A 12,389-nucleotide genomic window follows, 5' to 3' on the forward strand; every position below is an offset into this window, starting at 1 on the left:
CACTGTGAGATGGTTTCAGTATATATGCAACTGTAATTTTATGTCTTTATCATTGCATGTTCTACTTGGCATCATCATAACCCAGTTCCCCTACCACAGCAAGCACTGCCTACACCAATACATGATAAAAGCAAAACTCTTATTTAAAATCACAATTCATTATGATGATAGAAGACTTTTAAAAGGACATAAATAATTCCCTTAACGAAATACAGGAGAATACAGGTAAACAGATAGAAGCTTTTATCATTTAACACAAAACTTTCTTAGAGAACTATAGGAAAATACAACCAAATGGGTGAAGGAATTGAACAAGACTATACAGGATCAAAAAACAGAACTAGAAACAATAAAGAAATCCTAAAGGTAGACAACCCTAGAGTTAAAAAACCTAGGAAGGAGATCAGGAACCATAGACAAAGCACAACCAACAGAATATAAGAGATAGAAGAAAGAATCTCAGGTGCAGAGGATAGCATAGAAAATATTGACACAACAGTCAAAGGAAATGCAAAAATCAAAACATCTAGGAAATCCAGGACACAATGAGAAGACCAAACCTAAGGACAATAGGTATAGAAGCGAGTGAAGATTCCCAACTTGAAGGTCCAGTAAATATCTTCAACAAAATTTTAGAAGAAAACTTCCCTAACCTAAGGGAAAAGATACTCTTAAACATACAAGAAGCCTACAGGACTCCAAATAGATTGGACTAGAATAGAAATTCTTCCTATCATGTAATAGTCAAAACACTAAATGCACAAAACAAAGAAAGAATATTAAAAGCAGTAAGGGAAAAAGATCAAATAACATGTATCAGAATTACACCAGAGTCCTCAACAGAAACTATTAATGCTAGACGATCCTGGGCAGATCTCTTACAGACCCTAAGAGAACAAAATGCAAGCCCAATATACTATACCAAGCAAAACTCTCAATTACCTTAGATGGATAAACAAAATATTCCATTTCAAAACCATATTTACACAATATATTTTCACAAATCCAGACCTACAAAGATAATAGATGGAAAGCAGCAAGACACTGATGGAACAACATCCCTAAAAAAGCAAGAAAGTAATTTTCTAATAAACCCAAAAGAAGAGAGCCATAAAACATAAAAATAACTTCAAAAATAACATCAAGCAACAGTAACTGTTCCTTAGTAACTCTTAAAATCAATGGACTAAATTCCCAAATAAAAAGACACAGACTTATAGATTGGATAGGTAAACAGGACCCAGCATTTTGCTGCATACAGTAAATGCAAATCAGTGATAGAGACAGATAATACCTCAGAGTAAAAAGTTGGAAAATAATTTTCCACACAAATGGAACACAAAAACAATCTAGAGTAGTCATTCTAAAATAGAATAAAATGAACTTTCAACCAAAATTATCAAAAAACATAGGGAAGGACACCTTATAATAGTCAAAGGAAAAAATTATCAAGATGAACTGTCAATTTTTAACATCTAATTTTCAAACGCAAGGGCACACACGTTCATAAAAGAGCCTTACTAAAGCTCAAAGCACTCATTTCACTACACATAAATGGTCATAGATTGTCACAATTAATACAGTAAAAATGGCCATCTTGCCTAAAGCAATCTATAGATTCAAAGCAATCCCCATCAAAATTCCAAATCATTCCTTCATAGAGTTAGAAAGAGCAATTCTCAAATTGTTTGGAATAGCAAAATACCCAGGATAGCGCAAACTATCCTCAATAATAAAAAAATTTCTGGGGAATCACCATCCCTGACCTCAAGCTGAACTACAGAGCAATAGTGATAAAAATTGCATGGTACTGGTACACAGACATGTAGGTAGATCAATGGAATAGAATTGAAGACCCAGAAATGAACCATAGTGTCACTTGATCTTTGACAAAGTTGCTAAAACTTTCCAGTGGAAAAAGGACAGCATTTTTGACAAATGGTGCTGGTTCAACTTGAGGCCAACATGAAAAAGAATGGACATTAATCCATTCTTAGCTTACTGTAAAATCTCAAGTCCAAGTGGGTCAAGGACCTCCACATAAAACCACATAAACTGAACCTCATAAACCTCCACATAAAACTGAAACCAATAGAAAAGAAAGTTAGGGAGAGCCTTGAGGACATGGGCACAGGGGAAAATTTCTTGAATAGAACACTAATATCTTATGTTGTAAGATCAAGAGTAACATCATGACAAATGGGACCTCATAAAATTGCAAAGCTTCCTTAAGGTGAAGGACACTGTCAATAGGACTAAAGAGCAATCCACACATTGGGAAAAGATCTTTTCCAGTCCTACATCTGATAAGGGCTAATATCTCATATATACAAAGAACCCAAGAAGTTAGACCCCAGAGAACCAAATAACTCTTTTAAAATGGGGTACAGAGCTTGAGAATTTTTAGCTGAAGAATATCAAATGGCTAAGACACACATAAAGGAATGGTCAACATCCTTAGTCTTCAGAAAAATGCAAATCAAAACAACTCCTAGATTTCACCTTACACTAGTCAGAATAGGTACGATTAAAAACTCAGGTGATAGCAGATGCTTGTGAGGATATGGATAAAGAGAAATACTCCTCCATTGCTGGTGGAATTTTAAGTTGGTAAGTCACTCTGGAAATATTTCTGAGGCTTCCTCAGAAAATTGAACATAGTACTACTAGAGGACCCACCTATACTACTCCTGGGCATATACGCAGAAGATGCTCCAACATGTAATAAGGACACGTGCTCCACTATGTTCATAGCAGCCTTACTTATAAAAGCCTGAATTTGGAAAGAACCCAGATATCTCTCAACAGAGGAACGGATACATAAAATGTACATTTACATAATTGCATATTACTCAACTATTAAAAACAATGACTTCATGAAATTCACAGGCAATTGATGGCTCTAGAAATTATCATCCTGAGTGAGGTAACTCAGTCACCAAAGAGCACATATCGTATATACTCACAGAGAAATGGATTTTAGTCAAAGTGCATGGAATATCCATGATACAAGTCTCAGAACACATGAAGCTCAAGAGGAAGGAAGAAAAAAGAATGGATACTTCAGTCCTACTTAGAAGGGGAAACAAAATAATCAATGGAAATAGTGGGTCTGAGGTACTTGGAAGGACGAGAAGAGGGCAAGGCGAAAAGATGGGCAGATTCAGGTATTGGAAGAGATTGAGATGTATAGAGTGTTCAGAAGTTGAACAGAGTTGTGTAGCAATGGTGGATGGGGAACTGGGGGTAGCATTCAGAAAGTCTCAGATGCCAGGAAATAAGGAGGCTCCCCGGACCCTATAGGGATGACATTAGCTGAAATAGCCCACAAAGGGGAGGGAGAACCTATATTGATGGTATCAAGAGGTCAGGCATGGTCCTCCCTGTTGAGGGATGGGCCCACCCACCTATCTCCAAAATTTTAACCCAGAATTGCTCCCGTGTAAAGGAAATACAGTGGCAAAGAGTAGAGCAGAGACTGAAGGAAAGGCCATCCAGAAACTGCCTCACCTGGGGATCCATTCCACATGCAGACACCAAACTCAGACACTATTGCAGAAGCCAAGAAATGCTTGCTGACAGCAACCTTACATGGCTGTCTCCTGAGAGGCTCTGCCAGATCCTGACCAATACAGATGGCAATTCTCACATCCAACCATCAGACTGAGCCCAAGGATCCTAATGTAGGAATCATGGGAAGGACTGATGTAGCCACCAGAGTTACTGGGTTCCTAAAAGGAAAGCTGGGGATGGATGGGAAAGATGGTGAGAGAAAGAATGAGCCAAAATAAAGTTCTCTGATCAAGGCTCAAAATTTTAATGTCTGTCCCTGAATATATGTCTGAAAACCCAAGGACCCATCCCTTTGTTTTGGGTTGGTTATGTTTCTTGTTTCAGATGGATTGAGTTGCAAAGTCAGCTCTTCAGCAGCTCAGTGTGCAGGCAGTTCTCAGTTCTCTGGTAGGAAGACATAAATGTAGCAAGGCCAGACTCCTGGCTCTAGTGTCTGAGGAGGTTTGTCTAGCCAACTCAAGGCTGGGGAAGGGCACAGAATGAATGAGCTGAAGGGTACTTATCTAGCATCAGTGGGAGAGCAAGCCTTGGTTGCTTGAAAGTTTGATGACCCAGTGTCAAGGAATGCTAGGTCAGTCAGGCAAGAGTGGGTAGGTGAGTAGGGGAGCACCCTCATAGAAGCAGGGTAATGGGGGATGTGATAAGGGGCTTGCAGTGGCGAATCCGGGAAAAGTGGTAACATTTGAAATGTAAATAAATAAAATATCCAATTTTAAAAAAAGAAAGGATTCATTTGGTTTTCCAGAGGGTTAGATTATATGAAAGAGGAAAGAAGGCAGCAGGTGGAAGCCTTGGTAGTTGGAGCAGAAGCTTAGGGCTCACATGTCAAATTGATGTAAGATGTTTGTATGTGTATATATATATACACATATATGTGTGTGTGTGTATGTGTTGTGTATGCATGTATGTATGTATGTTTGTATATATATATGTTCTATGTGTGTGCTTAACTGGAGTTATGAATGTGTGAGAATCAACACATGAATGCTTGGAGTGAATTAAACCTCAGTAATTTATGAACAGCCAGTGATTTTTAACCACTGAGTTGAGTCACTAGTCCCAAACCTTTCTTTTTACAATATTTCTCCTTTTTCCTGTTCTACATTCCTCTCCATATTTCTCTGTCTGTCTGTCTGTCTGTCTGCCTGTCTGTCTGTCTGTCTGTCTGCCTGTCTGCCTGCCTGCCTGCCTGTCTGTCTCGCTGTTGTTGAATTTATTACAGGAGGTTGACTCCCAAATGCTGTATGATACTTTCAACTGTCACTAGGTGATGATGCAGGTGAAATCAAAGTTTGTGGGAACAGTCAGGGTTTCTGCAGGCAAGGTTCAAAGAAACAGGGTTGTCCTCATTAGGAAGTGTTTAGGCCAACAGGCCACTAGGCAGATGACATTCCTTACCAATAGACTCTGGGCACCAGATTTCACAGCCAACTGCACACACTTGGGATGGGCTAAGCAGACTGATGTTGTACACAGAGAAATGACCCAACCTTGTTTCATCCACCTCTACTTTCTGCTGAGCTAGACCCACTGCTGTGAGAGAGCAGCCTGTGCAGAAGTTGTTGCCTTATTTAAGGGATACTTGCAAACATTCTCTGATGCCCAGCTATTTCAAGATACTTTATTTTCACAATGGGTCACATCATAAGCCTTTGGCATGTTCTGCAAATGTGCAAGCTACAAATGCTTACTCTGAAGTGAGGTGCACACATTAGTATCATGTTTGAAAAGTGAATGAAAATCCATATAAGACAAATATTCAAATTTACCACAGGAACACAGTAAATGTGACCCCTATCTCCTAGTCTTACATACTACATTGGGGCGAACACTACATTCCAAACTAGCAGTAATTAAGTTAAATGGTCCCCGTCAGATGCCTTAATTCAAGCTAAACTTGCAGGCAAGAGCTATAAGAATGGCATGTACACACTGATACTAGCAGAAACACAGGCTGCAGGGTAATGGTCCATCCTGCTCTCCTGGGCAAAAGACACGGGCAGAGTGCCAATATCCTGCTCCTCTACTTCTCCCAGGAAGCCATGACTCTGGATCTGCTTCATGAGTCGCAACATTGGCGATGATGTTTGGCCTCTGGAACCCATTTAAAGTAGAAGCAACAGCAATGGTGTATTCACCCATGTTCTCAAACACCATCCAATCACCCACATGCATTCCAGGCAGGTTACAGTGCTCAACGATTGGATCAAGGCCATCACATATTGGCTCCCAGATGCTAGATTAGTAATACTCATCTGGCTTGGGTTTCTTCTGCAGCAGTGCCTTCACATGTGCATGATCATAAAGAATGCAGTTAAATGATCTGTGTACTCATATAATGCATGAAGGTTTGCTCTTCTTCATCGTTAGAGCAAGTCTCCTCCTTCTACCTTTTTTTTTGGGGGGGGGGCAATGATGTTGACGGCAAGTATGAAAGCTGAGCATAGTATCTGCCCAGCTCAGCTGTGATTCTCATTCCAGAGTCTGATGGGAAGTACTTGTCCAGAGCTGGGTTGATCACACTGGTGCTCTCTTCAAATTTAAGCTTTGTATCTTCAGATCCAGGAAAGCCACCACCAATATCAAGCAGATACATGCTGAAACCAATTTCTGTTCCCATGTCAAATACCCATTGGGCATCTGACACTGCCTGCATGAAGGTCTCAGGGTCAATACCTCCACTGCACACATCGAACATGACACCAATTACATCAATATTTAGCTCTTTTGCCCATTTCAGGAGGAGCCTGCTGGGTTTGAGTGTGGCACCAGACTTAACACCTAGTCAACAAACTGCTTTGGAATCATCAGTGACAATCCACAAAAACAACTTTGTCTTTCGATGTGCTCTGACGACATTCATCAATTCAATTTCACAGTCAAAAGTCATCATCTGGACTCCATTACTGGTATCATACTTGATTTGAGACACTTGTTTACAAAGATGTGCATAGGTCATCCTCTCTGGAGGCACCCGAAGCCCCTGCACCCACTGTATTTCAGTCTTGCTTGCACAGTCAAATCCTGTCTTGTTAGCTAACTATGGCTCTGCTATCATTACACTTGACTGCATAAAAAGGAGTAACTTTTAAAAGGGAAGAGGTTTTAGCAATGTCAGATGCTTCTTTATAATATCTCCGAGGTCGGTAACCTAGAAAGAAGAGACTTCACTTATTATTTTGGGTTCAGAATGTCCTTAGCACTAAAGCCATCATCTAGGATACAGCAGTCAAACTATTCCTTAGTAAAGATGCTCATTATTCTCCGTGTGCCTACAGAAAGCCTAGAGATGGAATTAAATTATCGCCAGCTCCTTAGAAGGCCAACTTATCCAAGAACTGTGAATGCAGACTCCTTGAAATGTTGGAAACACTCACAGCACAGGGTCAAGTCTGGCTGGACACATGGAGACACTGAATCCTGAAGAGCACTTAGCTGTCTGTTGCTTTATCATGTCTACTGATCCTAGGTGGCGCCAAGCTGCTGGCTGAGGGAGGACTGTGTCTGTGTCTGTAGGAACTGACTTCCAGAATACTCTTACTACCCCTCTCATATCTCTTCTTTTTTCTATCTTCTTCTTTCTTTCCTGACCTTCCTCTTTCCCTTTCGCTTCCTTTTTCCTTTCTTCTTTTCCACTTCCCATTTCTTTCTTCTTTTGCTGTTGCTGTTGTAAAGGATTTATTATTTTCTCGTGATTGAACCAAAGCTAGTTGTACTATTATTTCTGTAAATCTCATCTGTTGATTTTTTATTAATTAATTGATTAATTAATTAATTTTGTTTACACTCCATATTTTATTCAACCCCTCCACCCTCCTACTGCTCTACATGCCATACCTCCTTCCCACAACCCTGTCTCCACATGGATGCTGCCACCTCCCATGCCACCTGACCTATAATATCCCTAGGGCATCTAGTCTCTTGAGGCTTAGGTGCATCATTTCTGAATGAACACAGATACAATAGTCCTCTGCTGTATGTGTGTTGGTGGCCTCATAGCAGCTGGTGTATGTTGACTGATTGTTGATCCAGTGTTTGAGAGGTCTTGGGGGTTCAGATTAATTGAGACTGTTGAACCTCCTCAGCTTCTTACAGTCTTTCCCTGATTCAACAACAGGGGTCATTGTTTCTGTTCATTGGTTGGGTGCAAATATCAGCATCTGACTCAGCTGCTTATTGGGTCTTTGGAGTGCTGTCGTGCTAGGTCCCTTTCTGTGAATGCTCCATAGCCTCAGTGATAGTGTCAGGCCTTGGGACCGCCCCTTGACCTGGATTCCACTTTGGGCCTGTTGCTGGACCTTCTTTTCTTCAGGCTCCCCTCCATGTCTTTCCCTGTAATTCTTTCAGACAGGAACAAATATGGGTCAGAGTTGTGAGTTTGGAATGGCACCCCCTTCCCTCATTTGATGCCCTGTCTTCCTGCTGGAGGTGTGCTCTATAAGTTCCCTCTCCCTACTGTTTGTCATTTCATCCCTTTGATTCCTGAGAGTCATCTGCCAGGTCTCTGGTGCATTCTGGAGGGTCCTCCCAATTCCTACTTCCTGAGGTTGCCTGTTGACAGACTTTCTGCTGACCCCAGTGCTTCAGTTCTTTTCCCTCACCCAATATCTGATTTTGATGGAAGCCTGTCATGAGAACATCTATACACTTGTGGTTTCAGAGCTTTAAATTGGTCCTTGAGCTTCTATTTTGACTTCCTTCCCAGTGATTACTTCCTGTCTTTGGTTGTACTTTTTAGATTTATTTAACCTGGATACTCTAAAGCAGATGTATAATTTACTTCCTTATTTGATAACTACTTTGCATAGATCCCTAGAGGCAAGCACATCTGCGCATGATTTATAAACCAGGTCTTTGCAGTGAGATCTGAAATACATCAGACCAGCATGGGCATCAAAATGGAGTCTCTTACTCAGGTCTTTGTATTCGTGTTGCTCTGGTTGTCTGGTGAGACATTTAAAAGTATTATAACATCTCAAAAGTAATTTATTTAAATAGCTTTTCCTATAGGAAGCCATTATTAGGCAGACAATGCCATTAGATAAGTCATTTTTTATTCTAACATTTGTATCATGAAGTCTTTGTATATGTAAGTGTATACTGGTTATCTATTTTTGTTTTCAGGTGTTGATGGAGACATTGTGATGACCCAGTCTCAAAAATTCTTGTCCACATCAGTAGGAGAGAGGGTCAGCATCCCCTGCAAGGCCAGTCAGAATGTGGGTACTGTTGTAAACTGGTATCAACAGAAACCAGGGAAATCTCCTAAAGCACTGATTTACTGGGCATCCAACCGGTACACTGGAGTCCCTGATCGCTTCACAGGCAGTGGATCTGGGACAGATTTCACTCTCACCATCAGCAATGTGCAGTCTGAAGACCTGGCAGATTATTTCTGTCAGCAATATAGCAGCTATCCTCTCACAGTGCTTCAGCCTCCTACATAAACCTCCTCTGAGATTCTAACCAGCTGCCTGCACTACATATCCCTAGACCTACACACTTCCCCTCTGCCTGCAGCTGCTATGCCTGTCTGTTGCAAAGTTTGGTAGAAAATTAATGAACAGATCCTTTGAATTGGAAGGTCTTTATGGCAAAAAAAAAGAAGTAAAGACATTTATATCTTTATTTTTTTTTTAAATCTCATGCTCAGATTCTGTCTAATGAACATAACAAATTTATTATCCTATGTTCTTCTACCTATTTCTATGTGACATACACATGTGCCCTCTCACATGCACACACACACACACACATGCACAGGCACATGTAAATGTACACACACACACAGGATTTTATGAATCTATAAAAATCTAGGATACAATAAAACAGAGAAAACACGATGTTTCACTTAACAACATATCTGATCTAGGCTTACTATTCTTATGCCACATCTGCCTGTGCTGTCCTCTCACATAATTCCCAATGTGGAGACTGTGATACCTCATTCTACACTACAGTACACTACACTAATTGTAAATATGATTTTGTATCATGGGAATCAAATTTGTTTTTCTTTTTTCCTTTTTTTTTTTTTTTCTGAGACAGGGTTTTTCTGTATAGCCCTGACTGTCATGGAACCACTTTGTATACCAGACTGTCCTCGAACTCAGAAATCTGCCTGCCTCTGCCACCCGAGTGCTGGGATTAAAGACATGTGCCAGCACACCTGGCTTCTTTTGTGTCTTATAATAATTAACAGTGTTTGATATTTGTTGAGGGTAATACTTTGTACATCAATAAAACAATATGTTAACTAATCTCAAATATGTATAAATTAAAAATTAGTTGAAATCTTATTTTGTTCTTGTTATTTATTTTTGAGAGAAGGTATCATGGCCTGTTAAACTGGGGAGTGGATTTCGATCTCACAAAATTCCATCTACTTCTTTGTAAGCACTGTGATCGATGATATGGGCCATCACACTCAGTCTTGAGCACCATTTTGACTCACAGAGATAGAACAGGGTTACAAATAGTTGTTTGAGAACTTCAAATATCTTTCCTTAATTTGCATGTGAATAGGCTCTCACTTGCTTCCTTTATGTGCTCAAGTCTATAGCATGAGCACAGATGTGTCAAGGGTATCTGAGGAAAATCACTGGCTTTCATGGTTTGTGCTAAGTATGGTGTTTCTTCACTGTGAAAAGGCACTTTGACAAAGAGAGGATCATTTATTTTAGCTCACAGTTTCAATCCATGTTAGTTTGGATTCACTGCTGTGTGTTAAAGGTGAGGTGGAATATCATGGAGGAAGTGACTGTTGGAAAGTGATGTTCACTTCATCATAGCAGGAAATCAGAGAGGGAGGAGGGGCCAAGGACAAGCCATATTCTCTCTCTCTCTCTCTCTCTCTCTCTCTCTCTCTCTCTCTCTCTCTCTCTCTTCCTTTCTTCCTTCCTTTCCTCCCTTTTTTCCTTCCCCCTTACTCTCCCTCTGTCCCTCCTTTTTTCCTTCCTTTTAAAAATCAATTCTTCTCTTTTATACTATGCCAACCATAGTTACTCCTTCTGTCACCCCTTTCAGCCCCCCAATTCCCCTTTTCCTTCCTTCTCTGCTTTCCTAAAACAAGCAAGCAAACAAAACAAAACAAAACAACAACAACAAGCCTCTAGGGGATATCACCTGAACAAGGCATCACAAATTACAGTAAGGCTAAGCAACAACCCTCTTATCCAGCTGGATGAGCAAACCCAGGAGGAGTAAAAGGCTCCAAGAGCAGGCAAAAGAATAAGAGACACTCCTCCCCTTCCCTGTTAGGTTTCTAACAAGAACACCCAGCTATGTAATACAACCAATTTAAGCTTGTCCCTGACTAGCTTACAAATAAATGAGACTCAGACTATGGTTATTCTTTTGGTTTTGACAATTACTGGGGGATAACCCCTAATATAGTTTTCCAACTGCATGCTATACTACCTTCCCATTGATGTACCCCAATTACTTGCTGTTACTTTGGTCCATGCCCTTTTGGTATATCTCCTCTCATGGTACCCTCTTCACTCACCTCCTCATTCCTCTCCTGTTTCTCCACACCTAAGCAGGCAACTTAGAACCTGTCTACCTTTAATCCCTTCAGCAATTGGCTGTACCATTTTTTTTGGCAATAATTTTAAATTAAGGCATAAAGATTACACAAAAAGCTTGTAAGCATTAGAATTTACTCATAGGCCTTTGGGTACAAAATTTCTCATTATGATATATAGCAACAGACCAAACCCCAACAATTCCACTTTTTTTGTCTAAATCAAAGGCTCTTTCTCATATAATAATAAACAATACAGTAGTAACAATTATGAAAATTATTAGTAAGAGTTACTTACATTCAAAAACTCTATTCTGTTCATATTTGGTAACTTAAAAGAAAGTAGTCTATTCTATATTCTATCCTGGTGAATTCAGAGTTCTGTATTTAAATCAATTTCTATCTTAATTTGTATTGTCATCCTAAAAATATCTTCTTGGACCTATGTTGTATTCAGCCAGCAGATCACAGCCTGCGTTCTAGCCTGGAAAGGCATTCTGGAATCCTGGAAGAGAAGAGGGGCTAGGTGAAGAGAGAAAGAAATGCAGCTAAGACAGGCAGATTCTGATCAAAGCTCAATTTTACTGTTCCGCATGCAGTTATGAAGCAGGGGAAGAGGGCCTGATTTCCGCCAAATAATCTCGGGGTCCAGTAGCAGGGTGACCACATGTATGGCTTCAAACAGCAAAGCGGCAGGTTCCAGCAGTGGGCGTGGCAGAGCGATTGAGCTGGAAGCTCCACCCCTGAGCAAGCAAGTTTCAGGCTGGGGGAGGGGAGACTCCATCTCCTCCCTGTTGTTAATAAAAATAAGAATAAAAAAAAAAAAAGAAAGGCTGGCATGAGGCAAAAAATTTATCTCTGTACAATAGTTCTGCCTGAATTCTTAGGGCTAAAGAAAAAACCTGTCTCCGTGGGATTCCCTAACTTTTCTTATGGTAAACCGTATCTGGATAAGACTGTCCTTTCTATCCTAGTAAACAACTAACAGAAAAGCCCTGAGTAGTAGGCTCTGACTTAATAATGCTAATTAGTGCTGAATTGGTAACTTCCTGTTTGAATTTTAAGTAGGGCATTGATTCCCTGGCGAAGTTTGACTGTACAAATTTGAAATGCACTTTATTAAGAATAACACTGAGTTGATATTCCTCCGCGTTTTTGGATGACAAGTGGGAAACAGGGAGGAGGGGTATGACCAGCTCTGTAGTACAAGGCCAATTGGCTGTTTTAGGGTGGGAGGCTGTGAAGGGCTTGTCCTTCCAACAGTATGGTCTCCAAACTTTCTACCCCCTAT

The 12,389-nt window shown here is 40.3% G+C and overlaps 1 pseudogene and 1 gene segment (V, D, J or C); one reads left to right on the forward strand and one right to left on the reverse strand.

The window, feature by feature from the left end:
- Window positions 1-5,483: 5,483 nt before the first annotated feature.
- On the reverse strand, window positions 5,484-6,831 carry LOC110288816 (annotated as a pseudogene).
- A 1,619-nt stretch (window positions 6,832-8,450) lies between these two features.
- On the forward strand, window positions 8,451-9,020 carry LOC110288813. The segment is given in 2 exon segments: window positions 8,451-8,520; window positions 8,698-9,020. Coding segments are annotated over 2 exon segments (384 nt in total).
- Window positions 9,021-12,389: the final 3,369 nt, after the last annotated feature.

Source organism: Mus caroli, unplaced genomic scaffold, assembly GCF_900094665.2.
Source record: "Mus caroli unplaced genomic scaffold, CAROLI_EIJ_v1.1 scaffold_9968_1, whole genome shotgun sequence".
Taxonomy (NCBI): Eukaryota; Metazoa; Chordata; class Mammalia; order Rodentia; family Muridae; genus Mus; species Mus caroli.